This window comes from Myotis yumanensis, unplaced genomic scaffold (assembly GCF_028538775.1).
Source record: "Myotis yumanensis isolate MYYU_CA2020_CCGP unplaced genomic scaffold, mMyoYum1.0.hap1 SCAF_11, whole genome shotgun sequence".
NCBI lineage: Eukaryota > Metazoa > Chordata > Mammalia > Chiroptera > Vespertilionidae > Myotis > Myotis yumanensis.
The window spans coordinates 14,283,052-14,310,483 of record NW_027223762.1 but is presented as its reverse complement, the minus strand read 5'-3'; the positions used below and the strand labels follow the sequence as shown (position 1 = coordinate 14,310,483).

The 27,432-nt window shown below is 51.1% G+C and overlaps 1 protein-coding gene across 2 annotated transcripts in view; it reads left to right on the top strand.

Moving 5' to 3' along the window:
* The window catches only part of GALNT14 (polypeptide N-acetylgalactosaminyltransferase 14), a 182,115-nt gene that overhangs the window by 111,441 nt on the left and 43,242 nt on the right, over nucleotides 1-27,432 (top strand). For both annotated transcript variants that reach the window (XM_070428404.1, XM_070428405.1), the window contains exons 2-3: nucleotides 5,015-5,184; nucleotides 27,268-27,366. In XM_070428404.1, coding sequence (XP_070284505.1) covers nucleotides 5,015-5,184; nucleotides 27,268-27,366 — 269 coding nt within the window. The remainder of the gene's footprint in view (nucleotides 1-5,014; nucleotides 5,185-27,267; nucleotides 27,367-27,432) is intronic.

Sequence of the window (27,432 nt, the reverse complement as noted above, 5' to 3'; positions counted from 1 at the left end):
ACGGGGCAAGTTACGCAGTCTCTCTGTGCCTCAGTTTTCCCCATTTATAAAATGGGGACGGTGCTATCGACATCTGTGATTGAGGGGATTAAATGTAAATATTTGTGACACGAGATAGGAACCCCTAGGTGTGAGCTGTTTTATTATGGGGCAAGTTTGAGAAGTTTTATTCAGGATCCGCACAGGTCAGTATAGGACTGAAGCCTTATGAATAGATAGAGATGTTCTTGTTTTAAAGATGCAAAGGGAGAGAATTGGGACAATACAGGAGAACTGGTAGTACCCAGCTGGGGGAAGGGGGGAGGGGAGGGAATGGAAGTAGTGGGAAATGGAGGCACTTCAAACCGAACAGAAGGGCAGCCTTACACCCATGTGTCCTGAGCCAAATATCAGCTTGAAACCAGAGTGAGAGAAAACAGGCCAGGAAAGGGTGGAGGAAAGGGAAGTCGAGATTTCTCTTGGAAGCAAGGTGGGAGCAAAGAAATGAAGGAACTTAAACAGATGTGCTTCTGAGCTTTCGTTTTAGGTGCCAAGTTGTTTAAGCTGCGATCTTGGCCAGGGGTTTGGCTGGCTTCATCAGATATTTTCTATTTAAAGGGTTGTTTTCCATCTGTGGCATCTATTTGTCGTCTGATATGCCCCCACTCTAGATTGAATAAATTATGGTTAGAAAGCTAAGTGGAGGCTTGCTCCGGGGCATGGCTGGTGGTGAGGGCCACCCGGGAGCGGGCACAGTCTGGGGCGGGAGTGTGTGCTCACTTCCCAGAGGAGGATCCCTTCTCGCGCTGGGAAGGTTAGTGAAGGGGTAAGTGCTTTCTTGGATGGTCCCGTGAGACAGGAAGCAAGTGGCTACAATGTACCGCACTCTCTCTGCACCCTCAGATGCTGGTCATGGGCCCTTGACCTGTGGAGCTTGGAAGCCAACCCCACACTGTACTGGAAGTACCTGGGGAGTCAGTGACCCCTCAGAAGTCCCAGGAGGCCCACAGCAAGTCTATTCGGGGGGCAAGCAGGAAGAGAGTGGCTGGCCTTTCCTGTGGGCATGACCCCAACTGACCCTCAGGGGGGGTTCTCTGCCCACTCACCTTCAGCAGAGAAGATGCCCCTCATTTCTGTCCATGAGAAGACAGAGCAGACCACGGCCCTGGGATGCTCTGGGGAGGATTCGATCAGCTGTCCCTTCACTCACTAGCTATCAAGCTTGGGCAAGCCACCGAACTTCTAAAGCCGATCCCTCCCTGCACAAATGGGCTTGTGTGCGGTTTCTGTGACAGTTGTGCAAGCTGCTTTGTAAAACAGAAATTGCTGCCTGGCCGGCGTGGCTCAGTGGTTGAGCATCGATCTATGAACCAGAAGATCACTGTTCGATTCCCAGTGAGGGCATATGCCTGGGTTGTGGGCTCAGTCCCCAGTGTGGGACATGCAGGAGGCAGCTGATCAGTGATTCTCTCTCATCATTGATGTTTCTCTCTCCCTCTCCCTCGCCCTCTCCCTTTTCTATGAAATCAATAAAAATATATTAAAAAACAAAAACAGAAATTGCCATTCAAGTGGTAGTGGTTTAATTTTAAACACAGGTTCACCATTATTTACTATGTCCAGATATCGTGATAGGAAGCTCTCCCTGCAGCTCACCCCCCCCCCCCCGCCCCCCCCCGCCCCCCTCCCCCCCCCACCCCCAGTCAGTGGATCTCAGAGCAGAAGAGTGTGGCCCAGCTCTGTACATGTGACCATTTGAGGGAGTAGCTCCCCCCCCCACCCCCCCCACAAGGACAGCTTAGTCCTGACTGCTCAGGTCATCTCTCTTGCCAGCTTGGCTGTGGCTCTGGCTCTAGGCTCTCTAGGGGCCAGAACCCCACTGAGTTCTCATGGCAGCATCTCCAAGGAGGCAGATCCTGCCAAGGAGGCTTAACAGCCCCGAGGGTGGCGATTGCCAGGCTGAGCAGATCACCCAGCCTCATGCCCTCTTGGCCCTGGGCCTGGTCTAGTGGGAACAGAGAGCAGAGGATGAGGCCAAGAGGTTGGCTGCCTGCCCTCTCCACCTGCTACTCTCGCTGATGCTGGTCCATCCATCTGGGCCCCAGCAGGGCCCCCTTTCAGCCTGCCCTTCCCACCAGGTGAGTTAACTGAGGTCACCTCCCAGTTGGCCTCCTGCAGTAGCTCCCTTCCCCCCACTCCATCCCGCATGTGCCGGAGACGTTTTCCCCTGACCTGCTTCAGACAGGCCCCGCTGCATTCAGGAGTTTTCTTTCACTCCTGCTCTTTGCCTCCCCATTCCTGAGCTGCCATTCCCTGAGCAGATTTTCCTCCTCCAGGCCTCCCTGCCTTGTATCTGGATTTTCACTGCACACGTATTTCCCTCCCCATCTCCCCTTACACAGAGTAAAATTCCTGCCCAGCCTTCCAGCTCTAACTCACTTGACACTTCTTCCAGAAAGCCCTTCCCATTTGCTCATGCCTGGTAGAGGAGTTAGAGACGTCTTCATGCATGTCTGCAACACAGCAACCCCTTCGAGGGCAGGGGCCTCCCCTCTCTCATTGCCCCTCGGAGCACAGAGCACGGTGGGGCCTTGCAGCGTATTAGAGAATGGCAGTGAATTACATCAGAGACGAGCCAGCAGGAGGCGGTTTAGGACCCCGTGGTCCGTGACTGGAAACTGGGAGGTCGGGACGCCCTGCGGTGAAGTTCCAAGCACAGGTGACAGCTGTCAGGCTGTGACATTGCACAGCACAGGCTCGGGAGTTTCACACACACACCCAAGTTCCTCCTCTGTAGCAACAGTATCACAGGACATTAATAAATTCAATTATTGGATAAAAATCACTGATTTCTAAAGCTTCATTTTGTGCTATTAGCAGGAGAATGCTGTTTGAAAAGGAGATAACGAGAGAAAGAGAGATCAATTACCAGATAAGATCGAGTGGCGCCCGAGGTACATGTGCACACGGGCAGGCGGCCCCTTACCTGCCACGTGTGGGCCAGGCGCCTGCACTGCGGTCTGTGCACCTGCTCTGGGCCTCCTGTCAGGTTCCCCCAGTGAAGAAGGGCATGCTGGTCAGTGTGGGATGGGCGGTACCTGGGCAGCTTTGGATACTGGCACAGCAACTAGGCTCTGTAGCACCTGAATGAGCATCTCATCCTAGGTACGATGCCAGACCCAGGGCCCCAGCGCTCCCCCCTGCCCCCCTAGATACCAGGTCAGACCCTGGTCAATAGGTTCTCCCCAGAGACTCGGTGTTCTTTTGACTTTGATGCGCCTGAAAGGTCTGAGCTTGGTTGGATTCCGACTGGCTGTCACCTCAGGGTGACAGAGCTAGTGGTTGACAAGGGAAGCATGCAGCTTCCGAGGCCCTGAAGCCCACACCTCCTGCTGGCTTTGCAGAAAGGCTCTGTTGGCTGCAGAGCTGGTGTGGGTGGGGCAGATGAGGCAGCCCAGGCTCTGGCGGGAGGCCTCCCCTCCTGGTGAAAATCTTCTCTCCTCCTCCGCTATGCAAATGCACTGGAGGGCACGGGAGAATGAGCTCTGCTGTGGGCTCTGCCAGTCTCCATCTGGGCGACCTCAGACAAGCCAGTCACCTTTGTGGAGACCTTGGTTCCCGACTCAGTACAGAGGGTTTGGGGGAGGATGAAATGAGATCATGAATAAGGGAACCACCTTCTACCTTCTAAAGTGCTGTCTCCCCCTATGGTGAGGGTTATGACTTGCTCCCCCATTGATGCTTCTTAAAAATAATCACAGCGCTGGCTAGTGTTTCTCAGTGGTTAGAACATTGGCCCGTGTACTGAAGAGTCATGGGATCAATTCCCAGTCAAGGGCACATACCTGGTTTGCAGGTTCGATCCCCGGCCCCAGTCCGGGTGCCCTCGGGAGGCAATCAATTGATGTGTCTCTCTCCTTTTAAAATCCTCTTGTACTAATGTTTCTCTCTTTCCCTTTCTTGCCTCCTCCTCCTCCTCCTCCTCCTCTTCCTCCTCCTCCTCCACCTTCTCCTTCTCCTTCTCCATCCCTCACTCCCTTTCACACTCTCTAAAAATCAATAGAAAAAATATCTTCCAGTAAGGATTAACCAAAAAAAATAAATAATCACAGATTCCTGGGTTGGAGAAAGAAAGGGTGTCTGTCCAGTGGGTAGCACACCATTCTATTATTATTAATTAATTAATTTATTATTATTATTATTATTATTATTTTTAATCCTCACCCAAGGATATTTTTCCCATTGCTTTTTAGAGAGAGTAGAAGGGAGGGAGGGAGGGAGGGAGGGGAAGAGAGAGAGAGAGAGAGAGAGAGAGAGAGAGAGAGAAAGAAATATCAATGTGAGACATGTCGATTGATTGCCTCCTACATGAGCCCCAAATGGGTCCAGGGAATCTAACCTGTAACCTAGGTATGTGCCCTTGACCTGGAATCGACTGCTTGATCCCCTTTTGTGTATGGGCTGACATTCTAACCACTGAACTACACCGACCAGGGCAGTAGCCCACCATTTTACATGGATTGCCTACTTGTCGTCACCACCTTCCTATGGGAATGGCAGTCATTGTGGACCTACTATGTGCCATCTCCTGGGCCAGCAGTTCCAGTCATGTGTTCTCAAATTACCCTGGAGAGGTGGTCTCTGGAGTCCGGATATTAAAGTTCATTTCCTAATTGTGGGATATTGAGCAAGATACTCAGCCAGGTGAGGCTGTCTCCTTGCCGGCATAATGGGAATGTGAGCAATATCCATCTCATAGAACCTCTATGAGAAATACAGGAGACCGTGAGAGTAACAGTCCCAGCACAGCACCTGGTGTCAGTGTATAGTGCTCAGTAAACGGTCGCTGCCCTTATGGTCGTTCTGTTTACTTTCGTTGCTAATCGTTTTATCAACGTCCTACCTCTGGCCTCATCTTTGAGCTAACCCTTCCCAGAACAAGCCTGGTCTCCGAGGTTGGGCACTGACAGACGGACAGAGGGGCTGGTAGAGGGCTGGGAGCCATTCTCACAGACTTCCCGTTCATGTCACACAGATTTTGGATGCTGACTGGGATGACCTGTGGGACCAGTTCGACGAGCGGCGGTATCTGAATGCCAAAAAGTGGCGCGTGGGTGACGATCCCTATAAGCTGCATGCTTTCAACCAGCGGGAGAGCGAGCGGATCTCCAGCAACCGGGCCATCCCGGATACTCGCCACATGAGGTATTCCTCCTTCTCTGTCACTCTCCCCCCCTCCCTGTAGTGATGACACATCAACAGCAGGCTCGCTTTGTGCAGTGCCCGGTGCCAAGCATTTGTTGCCAGTTGGTTGCTGGAGGGTATACATATGATGTGGTAATTCACACGGTCTGTGCTGCTCATTGTTGTGAGAGGGTGGGAGGCCCCTTTCCCCAGCAGCAGGGACTGGAAGTCCTTTACAAACAGAGACCCAGGGGATGGACTCTACCTAGAACATCCCCTGCTGCTGGCCTGAAAGCTTCGTAAAGTCAGAGTCTTCCAAAATCCCCTTGCACTGATCCTGGTCCTTGGTGTCCGATAGAATTTTATTTGAATATTAGGCTATTGATTTCTTTGAGCAGAGATTACAGATAGGAGAACTGGGGAGAGGAAGGAGACAGAATGCTGAGAAGCCCCACTGGGTCTCAGTCTAGTGGTGCCTCTCTTGTCCGGAGTCAAGGGACACTCACCTTGCCCTGTGGGAGCTGGGCTTGTGTTACTCAGAGCATTTCAGATTTATGGATCTTAATTTGAAAGAGCAGGAAGGGGAGAGGACAGGGGATTGGGAGTAAGGGCAAGCACCTGGGACTAGGCAATCATGGCAGGGGTATTGAGCACCTACTGTGTGCAAGGCCCCAGGCTAGCACTGTGAGAGGCCACCAATTGGATCAGCTATCTCCAGGCTGAGTGGTAAAGGGCTGATTGTGCCCACATCACTTGTGTGGGGTTGGAAGTTCCAGAGACTGCCAGCAAAGCCTGGTGATCTTCCCTCAAATGGGCCCCATTGTGGGGTGACCTATCTATAGGGTCTTCCACTTCCGACCCTTGCCTCCCAGGGAACCAGTGTCTGTGAGGTTGAAGTCACCAGCTAAGTCCAGAACCCTTCTGTGGGTCCAGCCTCCACGCTCTGTACTGACTTCACCCTGCTTTGATGCCCGAAGGCAGAACCAAGCAGAAGTCAGTACATCCCAGGGGTGAAGGACGCAGACTCTGGGATCAGATCACCCTGTTTCCAGCCATGGCTGTGCCGTGGACTTAGCTCAGGGAAGGCACCACTGCCTGGCTTCTCTGGATTGCAACTTCCTCTTTTGAAAAATAGGGTTAAAAAGAACAATTAATGATACCCACCTAATGCGATTTTTGTAAGGATCAAATAAAATACATGTAAAGTACTTACTTACTTTATAGTAAATAGTCGAAACATTTCCATTGTAGTTAGTATTACAGGGTATGAGCAAGCTGACACTGCAGGGCCTGGAATGGAAGGGGAGGGCTCTCCTGAGAAAACTGAAGATGCTCAGGCAAGAGATGCACCCAAACCCCAGGTATCAGGGAGGAGCACTAGGAAGATCACTAAGTTGTCAGGAGTGGTGATGGGCGGGGAGGGACAGGAGAGAGTTTCAAGGTTGAGTTCAATGCTAGAGAAATGGAAGCAGTGGAGTCAACCCCATACATATGGGCGTGGAGTATGGACATGAGCATGAACCTCAGCAGTTTTCAATCCCGGCCTCCTTAGAAGAACCACATGGCAGCTTTTTAAAAATGCTGATACCCAGACTCGGACCAGCTAATGTCTCTTGTCTAAGCTCCCCAGGTGATTCTAAGGAGTCAGGGTTAAGAACCACTGCTCCAGGTAGGTATTTCTCACACTTAAATAGGCAAACTAACAAATCATGTGAGGATGTTGTTTATCTCTGATTTGGCAGATTTGGGGTAGGGCCTGGGGCCTGCATTTCTAATAAGCTTCCTGGCAACGCTGACGCCATCGGTCCTCGGAGCACACTTTGAATAGCAAGGACTCAGAACAACAATTCTCAGAGTTGGTTCCACAAACTAGCAGCCCAACAGCAACTGGCATCATTAGGGAACTAGTTAGAAATGCAACTAGTTCCCAGAACTACGGAATCAGAAACCCTGGGGGTGCAGACTAGCAACCTATGTCTTGACAAGCACGACAGGTTATTATTCTGATGCCCGCTCAAGTTTGAAAACCACAGGGCATCAGCTTATTCTTGTTTTTGTGGGTCAGATGAAGTCCATGGGTGGACTGGTTCAGCTGGAAGACTCGGGGTTTGAGTAGAAAGTAAAGGCCCTGGAATAAGGCCACCAACCTCCCCACATGCTGCAGCCCTCTTCCTCCATCCAGGTGACAGGCCTTTCGTCTCAGGTCATGTGCCGGCCTTTGCCTTCTCTGGTTCCTTCCTTCTTCTCCCCCTTCTCCCAGTCCCTTCAACCACAGAATCTCTACGTAGCCATCCTCCAGGCAGCTGACATCAACTTCACCAAGAAGCTCCTACTGTGGGGCCACTCCTGGACAGATGGCCATTGGTCCACCCTGGACTCCTGGCTCCTTTGTGGGACCCAACCCCATTGATACAGGCTTTCCTCCCACTGACCCTCTTTTCTATTCCCATCATGCCTTGCCTCTAAGGTTCTACTGGTTATGACGCCAATTGCCCTCTAGGGGGAGTGATATTTGATAACATCCTCAGTGCCTGGTGTGTGATAAGAATTCAATAAATGTTGTTGAACCAATAATGAAAGGGAAAGTAAGAGTGGAAAGATAATTTACTTCCCCCTCCCATCTGCCGCCTGTGCAAAGAGGAGAGAGGAGCTAAAAGACGCCTCTTCCTCTTATCCATCCATCCTCAGGGTATTCAGATGAGGGATCTGGAGAACAGAATCAGTTAAAGGGAAAAGGCTTTTCCCCTGAAAACGTTCTCATTACTGAAAAGAGAAGAGGGAAGACACAGCCTGTGGGAGGGGTCTGAGCTTATTAAGCTTACTTCCAATTTTCTTACCACAGTAATTGGATTCTGATTTATAGGACGCGTTTGGACAGCGCCTGAAACAGAACTATTAGCTGAGCATTAGAACAGGGCTGCGGAGAGGGCAGGCGCTGGGTGAACCGCCTGGGGATCCAAGATGCAGCAGGTGGAGGGAGGACGGGGAGAAGGAGGGATACGCGGGGCAGCTTTTCACCCAGCAGGCCGCTGTGCTGATCGAAAAGCCTAGTGCATTGCAGAGTGGAACCCCTGCAAGCAAGTCATGGTGTGATGTCATGTGTTAGGAGAAGCCCCAGAGAGGCCAAGGGCTTAAGTTCCTTGTGTGGAGAAGGGCACAGTTGCCACTTTTCCCTGGGGCCTTTGCCCCATGGAGCCCACGGTGTTTTGGAGGCAGCCAGTTTGGTATAATTGGGGAGAGGGGTAGGAGAAGATAAGACTGGGGCAGCCATCAGACTCCACTATCCCAGGGCTTAAGGGGTACACGGGGTGGGCAGTGAGTGAGCCCGTACACAGGATGGTTTGGAAAGCCTGCATAGTTTCCATTGATCCCCTATTCATTCCCTCTTTGGGGTTAACGACCTTCCCTCACCCACCGCACCCCTTCTGTAATGTTTGACATTTGCACCTAAAATTGCGACCTGGTGTCATCGGCCTTTAGACACAAGTTTGGTGTGTCTGGGTATCACCATCTTCCCAATTCAGGCCCTGTGAGAGGAGTGGGGACGAGGTAACCAGCAGTGGCCTTCCGCACTTCCCTGCACCTCTCCTGGCTGTGTCTTCTCATCTGTAGTTGGATTCGAAGCCTCATCATTCTGTAAGTCACCACACAATTGTAGATCAGTTCACCTTCCCATGCTTGGTCTTTCCCACCCAGATATTTACACATATACACACACTGCTCTCCCAGCCTGCCTCAGGACATCCTAACCCTAAATTCCCCCTCTAAGGCCCACAGTTCTGTTAACACTGATGAAAGCTTTAACTTCCAGGACGCTGCCTGGGTCCTGTGGGGCCACAAGGGCAAATAAGTCGTGGCCACCTATGTCCGGGAGAGGGGGTGGTATACCCTAAATAACTTACAATGTAAGGAAGAGGCAGCATCTAGCTGGGGTGAGTCTGAGAAGATGTCCCAGGGGAGTCCTGCTGTCTATAAATCATTGACTGACCCAACCAACACTCTTTGATGTCCTGCCCTCCCCCCCCCCCCCCCCCCCCACCGCCCGCCATCCTGGTGACAGCAGCTGGATCTGTCATCATCCAAGTAACACATAAGACATCTGGCAGTCAAGGCCCTGCAATGGGGCACACCTCTCTAGGAGGGAGGACATATTTTGATGAAGCAAATGTATATTTTTGCTGTCACCCAGCAATACTTATTACGGGGTTGCTTTAATTGCAGGGGAGCAGGTAGCAGGGTGGACTGAGCCCAGGACCGTGGCTGGAAGGAGTTGGAGCTGGGAAGCCCCACAAAGTCACCTCCTCCTGGCCCGGCTGCTATGCTTGTTCCCCTCAGTACATTCTCCCGGCCTTCGCCCAGCCCAGTGCCGTGCTAAACGGTTCAGACAGCGGGATGCCTATTGCTTGCCTAGAGGGAAAATTCCACACTTCAGTACATCTCACTGGGAGGACATTTTTCCTTTGCTCCTTTTCATCCTGGGCAATGAAGGAGCGGTGGCCCAGCCTGGGCTCGCATTCCTCCCTCCTTGTATTTACTCGGTTGGAATGGCTGCCAAAGATCATCATCATTTCTTTCCTTGTACTCGTCACTTAGCCATAATAGGATAAAAATCTTTACGGCTGGAACAGCTAAGGATAAAAAATGTTCATATTCCCTCAGAGTCAAGGCTGCTCCACCAGCTCAGCACAGAGTTGGTGATGCCACATCAAGGTGGAGGGGAGGGGGAGGGGAGGGGAGGAGAGGGGAGGGGAGGGGGGAAACCCATCACAGGCACTTAGCTTTTGCAAAGGAGCTCCTGTCTGCTGCATCCTGGCCCCTCCTGTGCACCGTTTCTCAATACAGGAGTTTGTGAGCCTGTTGGCAGCAGCTCTGAGTGCACTTCACCCCAGAGCACCTCAGCCTTTTGGGGAGCTTTGGAAGGGGGCAGTGGGAAGAGTTTCTGAACATCCTGGAGAACCGTGTCTGCCGCCCCGGGCAGCTGTTTGAGCACCATCAGGGCCTTGGAATGGGTCCTCGCCAGGGTGGGGGCAAGAAAGACCACAGAGGCCCTAGCTGGTTTGGCTCAGTGGGTAGAGCGTCGGCCTGCAGACTGAAGGGTCCCAGGTTCCATTCCGGTCAAGGACACATACCAGGGTTGTGGGCTCAATACCCAGTAGGGGGTGTGGAGGGGGCAGCCAATCAATACGCTTTCATCATTGATGTTTCTCTCTCTCCCTTCCTCTCTGAAATTAATAATATGTTTAGAAAGAAGGAAAGAAAGACCACAGGGGCTAAGATAGTAGGTACCTCTGGGCCAGGATTCTTTCACTCCCAGTCCCCTGGGTCTTTACTTACTGCCCCTCCCGCCACTACCTGCTCTGTGAGTTTCAGACAAATTTCCCCAAGAGACAGCTCAGCCTTTGAAAGGGGACCAGTCAAGAAAACCTGCTGAGAATTCATCTGTACAAACCTCATTCATTCATTCATTTTCCTATTGATGTGCTCATTCATTCTCTCAACACATTTATCGAGCACTAACCACATGGCAAGCTCTATGCTAGGAATTGCTCCCCACTCCCCAGGAGCTCGGGGACTAGTGAGAGAAATGCCTTGGATTGTGGGTTGATGTAGGGGAAACTTGGGGTCATGTTATGGCAAAGTCTTGAATTCAGGGTAAGGAGCTTAGAGTTAATTCCGTAAACATTGATGATACCGGAACTGGTGAGCAAGAATTCTTCCTGGGGCTGTGTCTCATGGAATCGAAGAATGAAGCCGCAGACCAGATGCATTCAAAGAAGGCAGGAGTTTATTGCAAACAAACACAGGCTACCAGCTCAGGAGGGGGATTTCAATGAGCTGCCCCAACGCATTCTGCTCTTCCCCTTATAGCTGCTAAAGGCCTGCTCTTTGTCTATCTGTGTCGTTCTCTGATTGGTTCCTGGCCTCTTTGCAACATTTTGTTTCGCACTTGCAAGAAAAACATCCTAGTTTCAGAACACCCCGTTATTCTGCTATCCAACCTGTTTTTCTGCCATCCTGTTTCTTGCAAAACACATTTTGTTTGTTTGTTTTAGCTGGCTCCACGATTCCTTCTTCTTCCACCTCCTACCCTATCAACCTAATTCTGCTTTAACTCCTTTCGATGACAACTCCAAGAGATGCCCTGAGCAACACACTCCTGCCAGCACCACATTCTGGGAGCTCCTGCCAGGGGATGGGGACAAAGGTAGGACTGAGCAGAAGTGTGCCAGGCAGCAGTGATGTACCCCCAACCCCAAGAGATGGTGGACAACAACACAGTACCAGCTTGGCTTGAACTGAGTGCTCACCCTAGAGGTGGAGATTAATGTGGGATCTTGGCTGCATCCTCAAGGAGGAGGTATTGGGTCTTACACTGGGGAGGTTGTTGTAAGGTGAGGTGGAAGGGATGAGAAGCAAGAATTTGTCCTGAAGGAAAAGGAGCTGGTGTGGACCTAGAAAAGGGGTCTGTCCACCACCCCCAAACTAGGTGTTGGGTTTCAGGATTGAGCACTAGCACTGGCAGTGGAGACTTGGGCAAAAGAGCAAGACTACTAGCAGATTAACCACATACCTAGATAAGGAGATTCAGGATCAGAGGGGTTAAGGGACTTGACCAAGGCCAACACAGCTAGTCAGTGCTTGGCTAAAACTCAAAATCAAGTTTTCGGATTCTAGGTATTTTAGTGTTCCCCCCCCCCCCCCCAATTTATACATACTTTGAATGATTATAAAGTCAGTATTCATTTGATTATAAAGTCATACCGTGCATTTCCAAAATTTAAAAAAATCTACAGAAATGAATAATTTTTTTGTCAAAGCCTGTTTTCAAACCGATGACCATTCTGGTCCAGGCACTGCTGATAACTCGAAGCAATGGAATCGCAAACATCAAGAATCATTTTGTTTGATATTTGTGTACCCTCAGTTCATCAACTCTTGCTGGTTTTGTACCATAAACTTCACATTTTACATATCCCCATAAAAACAGTCTAGTGCAAGCATATCAAACTCACAGGCTAACACAGGCCAAACGAAGGAGGCATGCGGTTCGCAGGCCGCGAGTTTGACATGCTTGGTCTAGTAACACGTTAGGATAAATTTTTCCCCCCCAAAGCTTAGTCTGGCTTCACCCATCATTTCAAGTTAGTTAAACCTGAAAAGGAGTTAAAATTAAGTGAGTTATCAGCTGTTAAAGTGTGTGTACATTTTTTGGGACACTTTGAATAATTATAAAGGCAGCGTACAACTTCAACTGTGTTTTCAAATTTCCAGTAGCATTTTAGGGTGCATTTCCTTTGTTCCAAAGCTTTGACTAAAAAGAAGGAAACGTCAGTTGAGCTATCAGCTATTAAAATGTGTATACATGTTTTGGGGACACCTGTATATTATTCTGTCATAAGCATAAAACTCCTGTTATGTCCAAGTTCACTGAGTGTGTGTGTGTGTGTGGCTTGTGCTTGTGGGACAAGGAGAAGAGATGATGCATGAAGATTCTGAGTTTCCCAGTTAGGTAGTTTGACACATCTATTGTAGCTTTTAGCTTTGCTTGGAGGCACAGATACAACATACATCAATTAGCTTTTGTCAATTGTCGTTTCTGGTGTTCTGTCACCAAGGCCGAGTTCTAACAGGCAGGTAACCCAAGGGGAACCTTTGCCTTTGAAAGCTACTAAACGGCCTTGGTTCTGAGGGCAGATGTCCCTTCCTCCTCCCTGGGTTTGCCTCCTTTATGACACATGGCCTGAGGAAAGAGGCAACGGAAAGGTGTGGAAAGAGACAGAGAAGTAAGTTCATTGCCCAGGATGGAAAGCTGATTTGGAATTAAATAATTCCCATGAAAAGTGCATCCTGAGAATTAGGGAGTGTAAGGCTATTAGGGATTTATCAGGAGACAGGCACTCCACACGCGTGTTTTCATGGAGCTTATATTTCCCACGTGAGCAAAAGCCCCAGCCGGGTGGGTGGGTCACCCCGGCGGAGACTGTTCCCTTAAGTTAGCCTTGAAACTAAGCCCTCGCCTGGGTGCTCAGGGCCGGTAATGCCAGGGGAAGGCGGGGAAGGCGGCGGAGGAGAGGCTGGGTTTGCACTCTGCATTCTGGGATGTTGTCTTTAGCGAGATGGGACTCCAGGGTGGCTGGAGTGCTCGGGGGAGGAGAAGGCATGGTTGCTGCATAGTACTCCTTTGGGTGAATATATTACAATGTATATCTCTAATCTACTGTTAATGCTCATTTGGGGTTTTCCGGAGAGGGGCTCTTATGAACCAAGCCGGAAGCCTTTTAGTCTGTTTTCTCTTCTGATTTTTTTTGTCCTGTGTCTCAGCAGCGTGATAAAGGGGTGGTGGGGGTGGGGGGGTGGGGTGGGACTAAGCTGAACCTGGGAAGACTTGCGTTCTGTCTAGGATATCGCCAGACCCTTCAGCAATCTGCTGCCCCTTTCCTCCTGTAAGAAGAGAGAAGTAGCTCCGAGATGGTTATTAAGGTCACTTCCAGCTCTCCGCTGGTTGAAAATACTTCTGCCCAGGAGGACGTGTGCGAACTGACTTAGGAGCTGAATCCGATTGGAGGCTATTTCCAGATGCGTGCACAGCTCCCCTCCCCCACGCCCTGGCTTAATATTTCCCTTCACACACCTCCCTGCCCCCACAGGACACAGGACCTGCCAAACCATTAGAGCTGCCCTTCATCGCTGCCGCCGTGTCCACTCCTCCTGCAGCCTCCCCGGCACCCTGTGCCTGCCGCTCGGCAGAGGTCAGCAGACCCCCTGGCGGCTTAAGATACAAATGTAAGCTGGTGTGACACGGTCTCTGCTTATCTGAAGGCCCCAGGATCTATTAAGCACAGAACAGCAGAGCTGTTTGCTCCTGGAGTTGGCACATCACGTGGAGGGCAGCCTGCCTGCAAACTGGTGACCTGCCCACAGTTTTCACTTGGAATAAGGAGTTGGCACAGGCAGACTTTCCCCTTTAAAACCCAGAGCACTGCCATGTTCCGCTACCGTTGCCCCCAGGGCTCTAGAGAGCCCCTGGCTTGGTGCGATACACCACACGGCCTCCAAGGCCAGAGGGAAATTGAGCAGGAGTCCTCGGAATAAGAACAATCATACCTTATAATTATGTGAGACTTTACAAAACGCTCTCACATCTCCGGCTCTCAGTGTCCTCAGTAGCCCTTGGGGTGAGGGGTCATTGCTGTTTCACAAGGGAGGAAACTGAGGCCCAGGCAAGGTAACTAGTTAGCCGGGGACCTAGCTGTGTGAGCTGGGAGGTAGGGTACCGCTTCCAGTTACTATCTGGTCTTTGTGTACGTAACTCAAACTCCCCGAGCCTCGGCTTCCTCAGGGGAATAATAATGGTACCAGGGTTGCTGTGAGGGGGCCCATCCACAGTCCGTGTCAAAGGCTGACACAGTCTTTGTCCTCGGGTGACACTGGATGACTGTGTTAGCCGTGGTGATGAGCAGTCAATGGGTGTTGTATTGGGATCAGCATTAGCACACAGGCCCTGCCGTGTCTTCCCCGCTCCGCGGCCATGGGTAAAAGCAGGCTGAGAGGCAGGGCGGAAGGGAGGCAGGGCGGAAGGGTGACAGCTGCGGAGGGGAAGGGGTGATGTGCATGAGTTTGGAGAGGTCCTGGTTTAGCACCCTGCCCCCCCCCCCCCCCTTCTCCGAGTTGGGCTGCGCTCCAAGAACAAGGCAGGGCAGGGTGGAGGGAACAAGGCGGGCACAGAACTTCCTGCCTCAGCCTCAGCCCCCTGCACCAACGCTTAACTTGTGCCTGAATGTCACACTTACTTTGAAACTGGAAGGCAAAGTGATGAGGCAACTGCGATGCAGGCCTGGTGCAGTTCGTACTTTTAAGATGCTGGGGAAAGAAGCAAGGCCAGCAGAGGGAGTGACGGAAGGGCGGGGGCCAGGAAGCTCAGAATGTGTTTGATGGGAGATGAAAAGAGCAGAGAGGAGATGACAGCTGTGGGTGGGAGAAGCTGTGGCAGGGAGGCTGGCTGCCGTGAGACAGTGGGATGGAGCCATGCGATCAGCGGGGGCCTGAGGGTGGCTGCCAAGCGAACTGAAGGCTGTGTGATGTGGTGGGAGAAGGGCTGTGCTGAGGGACCCGAGGAGCCATGGGTTCCAGCTGGGCTAGCAAACGCCCCTGGTGGTTATCCTTGGTGTTTCTGACATAACAAGAGGAAACTTGTATATTTGATTGGAGGTTATTGTATTCAGACAGCTCTCACCCTCTGCCCTCGCCTGACCCTCACAATGACCTTGAAGCTAGCCAGAGCAGGCATTGCTCCATCCTCCTGCCTCCCCACTCCTACCTGTCCTGTCTCTCCTTGATTCATCAGACAGATATGTGACTTATTCCTTCCTGGAGCCTCTCTGAGCCTGCCTGGACCGCCTCTCGAGACACCAAGCACCCAAGTTGCTCTCCCCTGCCTCATCTCAGAACAAGCCCCGCCGTTCACCCTTTGACCTCAGCCAAAATCCTTGGAGTCCCATTCGTCTCTTACCTCATTTTGTTGAGTCTACCTCCTAGATAGCTCTTGACCCCTGACCTTGCCGCCATGCTCATTTGCTGTCCCCTCTCACCTGGGTGACTGCAGCAGCCCCCAGCGGCCCTCCTACTTGGCTCTGGCCCCTCACCAGTCCATCCTCCACACCTCCTCCTCCAGAGCTTTCCAAGGGCACACACACCACTCCTCATCCAAAACCTTCAGTGCCATCAGCTCACCCCTCCTCTGAAGGCATGTCCACCCCAGCCAGGCCCGGGGTTTGCAGCTGCCTGTCTGTCCCCGAGGGTTCACGCCTCCAGATCTTTGCTGCTCTCTCAGGGCAGGCCCTTGTGCCTTTCAGGAATCCAGCTGGCAGGGTCCCCTCTCCAGAAAGCCTCTTGTCTGCTCGGGCTAAGTGCTGTACCTACTTGTCACTCCCATTCTCCCCTCTCAACAGCTCCTATAGCCCAAGTTGCAAGCATCCGTTTGCTTTCCCCTCCCCTTGGAGACCTTGAGTGACTTGGGGCAGGGATGCCGACCTATCTTTGTGTTTCCCGCCAGAGCCTCACACAGTGCCTGCACCCCGCCTCCTCCCCAGGATCTGCTGAGTAATAACTACCTTCTGAAACATCAGGGTTTGGGAGGGCAGGCATGGAAATGAATTCTCAGAACAGAGGGGGAAATCTAATCACGGGAAATTTAAAACCGCATTCACTCAACTAAGAATTCTCTGTTAGCATATAAATCCAAGGCCATAATCAGCCAACTTTATTGAGCAAACTATCCCCCTGACGTGTGTTAGGCACCTTATATATGTTCTCTCAGTTAAGCCCCCCAATAACTTTGCTGTGATCCTGGTTTTAGAGATGAGGAAATTGACTCCAGTCAGCTGAGCAACTTGCCCAGAGGAACTCAAAGTTGAAAAGGGGCTCCTGCCCACCGGGAAGACAGCACAGCAATGTGGAAAGGGGTGTGGCCCCAAGCAGCCCGTGAGAAGTGCAGTGGGAGTAGCCGAACCTGGGTCAGACAATGCACAACAGTTAGAATGAGGCAGCCTTGGGAAGGAAGCTGGCGGGACGGGAGGTAGGCGTGTGGAGGTTGTGGCCTGGGTTTGCGGGCGGAGGGAACTGTGGGGCAGGGCTGGGGGGGTTAACCTGATGGTGGAGGCCTTGGGATGTGGGCACAATTTAGCTTCAGGTAACTCCTGAAGACAGAGTTGTGTGAAGAAGTGCAGTATGAAGCTTAATGTGGAAAATGGGGAGGAATGGGATGAAGGGGAGAGCCTGCAAGTGGAAGAACAGGCAGGAGGCTGTTACTGTCGGGCAGGCCGAGGAAGAGAGACTACAAGGAAGTGATGGTGGCCGAATTTGGAGTAAATCTGACTCAGGGATGGATTGACTGACCAGAGGGGCAGGAAGGTGTGGGAAGCCTTTGCCCTTTACCTTCCCACCCCAGACCTCCCAGAGGGGCGCACCGTTGTGATGTCCTGGAGAAGGAGACGTGGACACTTGCCCTGAACAGGCCATTCCTGAGCTAGTGTGCTCGGGCGGTGACATCCCCAGAGTCACTAGGCTGCAGGGCTTATCTCAGCTGCTTCAGCTTGAGGACCTTTACATCCACTAGGCAAAAGGAGGGCGACTCTTCTCTAATTCTTCAGCGGGAAGGTCTGGAAAATATCAGAAACCAGCTCCGAGACTGTCAAGGGGAGCCATCATTCTTTAGCAGGTGATGGATAGCCCATATTTGGGATTTCCATCTTTCCAGAACCTCCTCGCATGAGGCCTTCAAGACCAAAGACGGAGGGAAAGGTCAGTATGAAATAAGGGTTTGCGAGCCGGTGAGTCGGATGACCGCCGGGGTCCTTCTGGTGGAACGTGTGAGAGCACAGGGCTGGGAGCCAGGCTCTGGCTTTACACTGAGGCTCTGCTGCCCACTGACCGTGACCTCACAGTCTGCTCCAGAGAGGAGGAGTCGCAGCACCTACCGCAGAGAATGACTGTGCAGACTCACAGCCCTTGAAGAATGCCTGAGACACGGCGAGAGTTCAATAAATGTTATCTATTATTACTACTGAGGAATGTGATTCAAGCAGGGCTAAAATAAGACTGGAAGGAGCTCTAGTCTCAGACACTGAGAAATCTTTTTTAGGAAACATCTCACAAATAAGTGAAATTGGCACTCCTCCACGCTTGGGGCCCAGCTAGACTCAGCATTTGCCTTTTGAGCACAATCTGCCCTGCATGTGCCCACACATATGCACATGCGTGCACGCAGCTGCCTTCTGGGTGGTGCTTGGTCGCACCTAACACAGGTCCTGGTGGCGTCCCCAGAGAAGCCTCTTTGCAGCCCCCAGAGGAAGCCTCTTTGCAGCTTCCCAGAGAGAAGGCACTGCCGCCTCCACCATTTTCACGAAATGTCAGTGTCCCGCTCACCTCAAAGGGGCTGGTCAGCCTAAGAGGCCAAAGTTAGTTGTCTGGAAAAACAAAGGGGCCCTGGTGCAGACTGGAGCAATGGTCATTTCTAGGAGGTCTCAGCTCAGCCACAGGTGTCTGCGTTCTGCAAGTCAGGAGAGAGCCCAGATGGCACATGACAACATGGGCAGCAGGGGAGCCTGAAAAGATATCGGACCAGAGAGTAGAAAACCATACTGGCTCGTTAGCATCAAGGACAGAGTTGGAGCTGCCAGAACAAGGAGTGGGGATGGCGGGTCTTCTGGGCTCAGCATCCATGCTGTCTGCAGAGGGTGGCCAGACAGGCTCATCATTAGTGGAACAAACCCTAGATGCCATTTGGTGAGTTAGTACTGATGTGACCCAGGGAGTTGGAGGTGAGGGAAAGACTATGGCAGACATTTTCTTAAAGTTAAATTTTACAATTTAAAGGGTTTTAAATTATTCTGAGATTGCAGCCTTTTCTGGTATTTAAATACCCTTTCTTTTATGAAATAATGATAGTAGATGATGGGGTTTTTATAATATATTAGAGGCAAGATGCACGAAATTCATGCAAGGGGCACAGCCCTCGTAGCACCGGCTTCTTCAGTTCAGTCTAATTAGCATATTAGACTTTTATTATTATAGATTCTTTCCTGCAGAGTGAAATGTTGCAAGCAATGGTCTCTATAATTTAAAAAATATATATTTTTATTGATTTCAGAGAGGAAGGAAGCGGGAAAGAGAAACATCAATGATGAGAGAGAATCATTGATTGGCTGTCTCCTGTACACTCCCACTGAGGATCGAGCCCAAAACCTGGGCATGTGCCCTGACCAGGAATTGAACCATGACCTCCTGGCTCATAGGTTGATGCTCAACCACTGAGCCACACCGGCTGGGCTAATTTTTAAATTTTATTTTACTTACATGAAAGAACCCAATATCTGGGAACCAATATCTGACAACTAATGTTGAACTTTTAGATTGTATTATATATAAGCTAAGGTTCAGGAATGACCGAGGGCAACAGCGCCCGATAGAAATTGATGGGAGCCTCACATTTAATCTAAATTTTTTTCTGGTAGTCACATTGTTAAAAGAAAAAGAAATCAGTTAAGTTAATTTTCATAATATATTTTATTTAACCCAATGTACCTAAATAGTATCATTTCAACATATAAGCAATGTAAAAAAAAAAGTTTCTGAGATATTTCACATTCTCTTTTTGTACAAAGTCTTTGAAATCTTGTGTGTATTTGATACTTACAATGTATCTCCATTTCAACTCATCTCAAGTGCTCAGTAACCACATGTGGCTAGTGGCTCCGGATTGGACAGAACGGGTCTGGGAGAAGAGAGTGATGAGCCTATTAGATAGGATTCAGTCTCTCTTGTCTTACTCAAGGAAGCCTCCTTTATCATCCTGAGGACTTCGTATATGACAGGAACAGCCTGGCTTTTTTTTTTTTTTTGTATCCTGCACGCACCCTGACCAGGGCCTGGGATGGGGAAGAACCTGCAACTGAGGTATATGCCCATGACTGGAATCGAACCCGGGACCCTTCGGTCTGCAGACCGACGGTCTATCCACTGAGCCAAACCGGCTAGGGCACATCCTGGCTTTTCAAACACGGCTGAGTATTCCCAGTGCAATAGAGAATGGGTCAGAGCTCTTCAGAGGCACCGTGTGACTCCCAGATGTCTGCCAGGACAGCCTTAGCCTAGGCTCCCTGTTGTTGCCACGGTGGCTTCATACTCCAACTTCAGTTTTTGTGACTTATTTTGGTCTTTCACTCCGACCTTGGTGTCCCACTCGGCTCACAGCTCTGCAGCTCAGTGGAGCTGGTGTCACCCATAACTTAGCAAGATCCATTTCCCCCTGTGGCTTTGTCCCCGTGGAAGCCTCAGCTGCTTCCTCCCCCCTCATTCCGTAGACATTTATTGTTGTCTGCTGTGTTTAGTCGCTCTGCTAGGTTACTAACTGAGGTTACAGCTGCAAATAAGTCCTTGCCTCCATTGCAGCTAACAGTCAGCAGAGGAGAGAGAAGAGTACATTGACAAGACTTGGCAATAACTTTCAGTGATGAGGTGGGTACAGGGTCCTGGGGGAGCCCATTGGAAAAGCCTTGGGAGGTCAAGCACTGCTTCCCAGGGGAAATAACTTCCCAGCCAGGATTAGAAGAGGAGAAAATAGCCCAGCCTTGGGAGAGAGGCGAGTACATTTCAGACACATGGGAAGGAGGCGGCGCCTTCCTAGGCCCAGAGGGAGAAAGCAGGTCAGGCACAACCGGCTAGAACGTGGAGGATGTGAAGAGAGGAGTCAGAAGTGGTGCCAGGTCCCTGGGATGGTAAGCTGTGATTAGGAGCTTCAACTTTATTTTGTGATAAATTTGGACAGCCCTGGCTGGGTAGCTGAGTTGGTTACAGCATCATCCCAGTGCACCAAGGTTGCAGGTTTGATCCCTGGTCAGGGCACATACAAGAATCAACCAATGAATGCATAAACAAGTGGAACAACAAATCGCTGTTTCTCTCTCTCAAATCAATAAAAAAAATTTTTTAAAAACCCACAGAAATTTGGACAGTGTTGAAAGGTGATAAAGATTTGCAGTTTGAAAAGATCATTCTAGTTGCAGTGTCCAAGATAGATCGGAAGGGGATAAAGCCAGCTAGAAGTTGCTGTAGTAATCCATAAAGACATGATGGGAATGTGGAGCAACATCAGGTCCGGAGATGAAGATGGATGATCGACAGGCCGTAGCATTACCTTGCAGGCCACCAGGAATCAATGAAGGGCCCTTTGGGGACTCTGGGAGCCCATGGGGGGGGGGGGGGGTGGAGCCATGATGCATAGCTCTTCTATCAGGTACCCAAGAGAATTTACCTTTGAGGCGTGAGAAACCTGGTAGACTTGTTTTTTGTTTTGTTTTGTTTAGTTGCTAAGAGTGCCTGTCTACTGCTGCATAACAAATTACCCCAAAACTTAATGGCTTACACTAATGACAATGTTTACGATCTCACAGTTTCTGTGGGTCAAGAATTCGGGAATGGCTCAGGTAGGTCCTTCCTTCAGGGTCTCACAGGCACAATGAAGGTGCAGGCATCACAGGGCATGGCTGACCCTCTTCCAGGCACCCTCACGGGGTTGTGGCAGGATTCAGTTCCTCACAGGCTGTTGGCCAAAGCCCACACCCAGGTCCTTGCTATGTGGGGTTCCCCAGAATGGCAGCTTGCTTCACCAAAGCATGCACGCCAAAAAAATGGAAGTCACAGTCTTTTGTAACCTAATTGCAAAAGTGATACCCCATTACTTTAGCTGTATCCTGTTCCTTGGAAGCAAGTGGCCAGGTTCGGCTCACACTTATTGGGAGGAGATCACACAAGGAGGTGGGGACTGGAGGCCACCAGCTGTCCATCACGGCGCCCAATCCACTTCTATGCAGCTCACTTCCCTGCCCTGCCCCACTTAAACCCTCCCAGTATCCTGGAATTTAATAACATGCTCGGCAATTCAAAACGTGGCAAGTGTCGGGGAATAGCAGATCTCACTATTATTTTAAGTGTTTTTTATGGGCTGGAGGATTTCTGAAACACGAAGGAAGGGTGGCTATTAAAGCAGGAAACTGGGGCAGTATATGTTTATGAGGACGAACAAATTAATCTGCATGTGAAATCCCAGGGAAATTGACATGAAATAAAAATTTCATGCTTTACAGTGTATCAGTGTTGCCCATGAAATGAGATTAAAGGGAATTTCTGGTGTTATAGTCGTCATACATTTTGGACGGCTTGTGTTTTACCCTTCTAAAGAGTTGAGCTGGAACCTAGAGGCCAGTCGCAGATGCAGCGTTTTATAGCTTGAGGTCTTCTCCCTTTCCCCCTCCCTCCCCCCAAATAGCTAAGAGCAGGCATCCTTACAGAATGAGCTGGGAATGCATTAGGTGTTCTCAGCTCTAAAAACTAAATCGATTCTAAACGCTGGCAGCATGTTCACTGTTCCTGTCCTCGGGGGACTGGCATTCTGGGAAGGTCCCTGGGCCAGGAGCTTTCCCTTCTCATCCTTTCTTCCTCACACACATCAGTTTTGGTGGCAGGAGAAATGAGGGGAGGAGGGAGGGAGGATGTACCCTGCTGCCTGCATCTGGGAATCCACAGATTGCTGCTCCCTAGGGGACAGACAGTGTTCTCCCAGGAAACCACCCCACTTTGCGTCACGTGTCTGTGTTCCCCTTGGCCTTTGTGGCCGTAGAGCTCAGGAAATGGGACACGCAGGAGGAGAACACCTTGGTCTCCTCTGCCTGGGTCTCAGCTCATAGTGTGCATGGCAGCTCCAGGAGTCAGAGGGACCAACCACAGCTTTCTGTTTAGGAGCAGCTATTTATTAACCGCCCCTGGGAAGGGGCCTCGTGGAAATCAAACCTCCACTCACTTTTCCTGGCTCCATCTGGGCAGTAAGTAGGGGCCCCTGTTAGCATGTCCCTGTGGCCACTCAGCCAGAGGTTTCCCAACAGGGATGGCATCCTGTCCCTCACTTCTGGGAAGGTCACTGCAACCGCTGGATTCCAGAGCGCAGTAGAATCTGCTCTTGGGGTGGTGATTTGAGTGTAGGCACAGGGGTGCTCGTGGTGCACAGGGCAGAGTGGGCCTGAGTAACAGCTGGGTGCTGGGACCCGTGCTGGCACGCAGATGTTGTGGCCTGGTGATAGGACGTCCAGCAAGCCAGGGGTCACTAGCTGCAGAGAGTGACCACTTCCCTTTGCCTCAGTGTCCCCATGAGTGACCCATTAAACAGTAGCCCCTCGTCGGGCTGTTCGGAGCCTTCAGAGGTGCTCACTACAGTGCCTGGCAGTAGGAATCACTGGGAATAGTTTTAAAGCATTCCCTGAGGTGGGTATTTTCACCCTTACGAACCAGGAAGCTAAGGCTTAGGGAAGTCAAGTCTCTGCCAGGCTCCCAGGGAGGAAGATTTGACCCCATGTGCCCCACCACAGGCCTGCTGGGTTTCATTACCCTATGTGGCATGACCTTTCCCCTTTATGTGACTGCCCTCAGTCTCCCCTCTGGGATGCCAGAACCTCTTCCAAGAGTTTGTCTTCTCTGACTCGGGGCCGTTGTCAGATCTGGAGGAGCCAGAACGGCTTTGCCTTGCGTGCATATCTATAATAATAAAAGCATAATATGCTAATTAGACTGGATGTCCTTCCGATGACCTTCTGGACGAAGCTGGAGTTGTGAGGATAGCCTGGGTGGCAGAGGGAAGCCGGTGCCTGCAGTGGAGGGAAGGAAGGCCTACTCTTGCACAAATCTCGTGCATTGGGCCTCTAGTTTTAATAATAATAATCAAGCTCTCCCCTGCTTCACAGTTACTGAGGCTGCCTCCCATGCTAACAGGAGCCCCTCCGGATTTTGTGCTCCAGAATAAAATCACAAACATTTATACTTTATGACCACGTCTCCTCTTCCCTAAGGGCAGCGTGCTGTAGGAGGGAGACTTTGTCCGGGAGCCAGAGAACCCCGGTCCTTGCCCCAGCAGGCACCCTACAGGCCACCTGCTGCCCATTGAGAAAGGCGGGGTGATGATCCTCATAACACTGTTTACAGGCTGCTGTCAGTTTAATGAGCTTGTGCAGTAAAAGGAAAGGCATGTGCATAGCATTATATTTCTGTGGTAACTGACAGTGATCCTCACTAAGTGAGTTTCTGACATGCCCAAATTGGCACGTGTGCAGGGGTGGGGGCTAGGGGTGGCAGGGGAGCAGCGATTGGCTGGTGGAGAGATGGGAAGAGACAAAAGAGGGAGAAGTTCCAACCCCAGGCCAGGCGTGAGCATCTCGGAGCCCTCTCTGGGAAGCAACCTCTGCCAATAAGTGGCATTGAACACTCAAGAAGTTGGTGGTTCAGGAAGCACTTTTAGACCCAGCTGAACTTAGGAAAATGAAGAGTCTTCATAGACTCTTTCTTTAAAGAAAAAAAGAAGCCGCTGGTGGAAATCGGCTGGGAGGAGTGTGTATTATTCAGGAGCTTCTGCAGCAATCGGGACGGCTGCCCGGGGCTGGCACCTGACTCTCAACACAGCGGTGGTCCCGCCCTTCCTCCTCGGTCCACCCGGACGCCTATCCTTTCTGCTCACTGGCTCTCCTCTCCAGCGAAACCCCCGAGTCCTTAATAAATTATAAACATGCTTTCTGGTCCGTCTGCCGGCGCCAGAGCTCAGTGTTGGCAGCCTTTCTCATTCCCCTCGTGTCCCTAATAGATCTCGCTGTTTGATTAATCTTTTAGATTGCTCTCACAGAGAGCCGCCTCTCCTCACTGCGTCAGATTGTAAGAATTTTTCTCAGCCCTTGGCTTTGTTGCTGCCTGTGTCCTGTGCTCGTCTCTAGGCAGGACTGTGGCCCATGTGGGCCTTGGAGGGCAGGTGGCTGGTACAAGGGGCTCAGGCAGGTGCGCCCCACCCAGCACCAGCCCCTCCAGCTCTGTGCCTTAACCAGGGTGGGTTCACAGTGGGACACTTGCCAGGTGAGAGGTCACGGGACCTGGGTTCAGCTCATCGCAGTCACTCTGCTGATGTGTGACCTTGAGCGAGATTCTGAGGCTCAGTTGTCCTCATCTGTGGAGTAAAGGTTCTCAGAGGCTGTCATGACATCAGATGCGATAAAGGATGACTCCAGGTACCTGGAGCCGTGAGCAGGGCAGGAGGCAGATAGTGCTAAGTCCCAGGCGCAAGATGTCTGTGCCTCTGAGGTCTGAGGCACCGCCCGGCTACTTGCCCTCCCAAAGCCTGTGCATGGTCCAGGCGCTTACAGGATTCCTGATCCTCGGGCACAGGAAGCTGGAGGGCTGAGGCCCAGGAGAGAACAACCCAGGTCTGTTACATCACGAATTTCTGCCCAGTTTAGGAGACTGGCCTGGGCTCTCTCCAAAGCCCCTTCCTCTTCTGGACTATGAGTTTGTGGCTCTCATTCAGAAATACTGAACACTGCGCGGAGGCTGGTTCGGCCTCAGTGTGATGATTCTACTCAGCATCTGCAGAACACCAGGTGTTTTGCCTGCAATGCCTGCGGTCTTCAGGACAAGCCCAGGAGGGAGGTGTTTGTCCACATTGTATAGGTAACAGCATTGAGGCTCAGAAGGTAAATGACGCGCCCAAGGGCACCCAGCAGTGCCCGGCAGACCCAGGATTCAAATGGACATCACAGCACAGGTTCCCCTCTCTGACATTGATGCCACCTCCTTTGCTCACTCTCCTCCTCTAGCCTCCCAGCACCCCTCACCCACTATTGCATTTGCCAGTCCACTCACCAAAGACGCCTCTCCAGCCCCTGCAAGATCTGACTCCACCCAATGGAGGAGTCGTCTGCGGATTTGAACTTGATGTTATAAATGAGTTACTTTTTGTCAGCCACCTATTAATAATCTGGGGCGGGGAGGAGTCTACAAGTGAAAAACTTATCTCTACTTTCCAGATAAAGAAACTGAGGCTTAGAAAGGTAAATTCAGGCCTGCAGCCACAACTTGAGCCTCAGTTACAGCATATTTGTGACCTTCCCTTTAAATCAACCATGCTATTGAGTGTCAGCTCTAACCAAAGCTTTTGATTACTGATGCTGTGAGAACCTTTAGCCGGAGAGCCCTGTCTTACAGATGAGCACACAGCAGCCTGGAGAGGCAGGTGGTCTGCCCAGAGTCCCACAGCTGCCATGGTGCCCGGACCCTTGTGTGGGAGAGGGGTCCTGATCCCAAAAGTTCTCAGTCTTCGCTCTTTAGGGAAAAGGGTTCAGAATTACCAGTGAGGCCAAAGGGACGTCAGGCCCACTGGCCTAGGAATGAGGCTCTTAAGTATTTTAGTGCTGGGGTCCAGCCCCATCAGGTCCAGGGGTTCCCAAAGGTGTGGACGGAGTCGGCGAAGAACGCATAGCTCTCCGTAGTCTCCGTGGATCTTCCCTGTGCCTGGCTGAGGCCACAGAAAAAGATCCCAAGGCAAGCTGAGCCTTTATTTTATAGTGAGAGGTAAACAAGGTAGTGGTTTCTATAGTTACACAGTTCTTGTGAGTTTCACTTGTTTTGGCCACTTCCTGCACTTCCCTCAGCCCATTAGCTTCCCAGATAAGATCTAGGGAGCCTCATAAGGTCAAGCCTAATTATGCTAAGAGGACTGTGCCCTCTAAGCTGGGAATTGTTTGTGACTTTGCCAACAGGTCAGTCTGAGGCTTAACCCTATATCAGCTCCCCACATTTTAGGCCACAGATTTCTTTGAGAATCTACATAAAACTATGCACCATCTCCCTAAAAAAAAAGGGGGGGGGCGTATTTGCATACGCAGCTTTCAAACAATTTCACGGAGTTCACAGCCCCCTTGAAGTCCATCCTTGGGTTTCTGGACCCCAAATTAAAAACCTAGGGAGAAATTGGAATGCGAAGAAAGGAAATGTTTAACTCACCAAACCTGTTATTTACTTCCTGTTTAATATCCCTCCGTGTGATTGGACAGCCCCCGAAAGAGCAAGAAGCAGGGACAGTCCCTGGTGGGACCAGCCTCTCTCGGCAGGTTTATTTTCGTTATTATAGTAATTTCTGGGCCGTGGGCTACAGTTTTCACTTGCAGAAAGGTGCTAAATTGAAGGTACCCCAGATATAATTGTCATACAAAATGATGCTGGACACGTGGAAATGAATGCTTTTTCGAGATGGGGTTCTATTATTTATGCTGGAGGTTGAGGGCTCAGCTTCTGTATACTAGCCAGATGTTGGTGTGTGGGGCGGGAGGTTGGGGTTAGCATGGTGGGGTGGGCTGCAGCTGCTGGCCCAGAGCATGTGCAGCCTCTGCCACCTGGATAGACCCGGACTGGGGAGCAGAGCCTAAAATTTGGGGGCAGGTTTGTGCGGCTCTAGGAACCACTGGGTACTAACTGGGGTGTGGGAGAAATCCCACATTTATGTTCTGAATCTCAGCTTAATTTGGCTCCAAGCCCAGGTTCCCCAAGGTGGTAGGAAATTGAGCTTCAGTCATTTTCGGAGCTTCCCTGCCCCTGGTCGGGCTGGGTGAGGCCCTGGGGTCTTGCCCCATTCGACGCCAGGCATCTGTCCATGCTGGTGACCACCACGATGCCCGTAGTTCCAGCCCCTGCCATCTGCTTTGCCCCCAAAGGTCATAGCTGTCTCCTGTCTTTCTTTCCCAGATGCACGCTGCTGATGTACTGCAGGGACCTGCCTCCCACCAGCATCATCATCACCTTCCACAACGAGGCCCGCTCCACCCTGCTCAGGACCATCCGCAGGTAGGACAGTCTTCCGGGTCGCTCAGCCCGCCTGAGCCAGCACTTGGTGAGGGCTCGTTTGCTTGG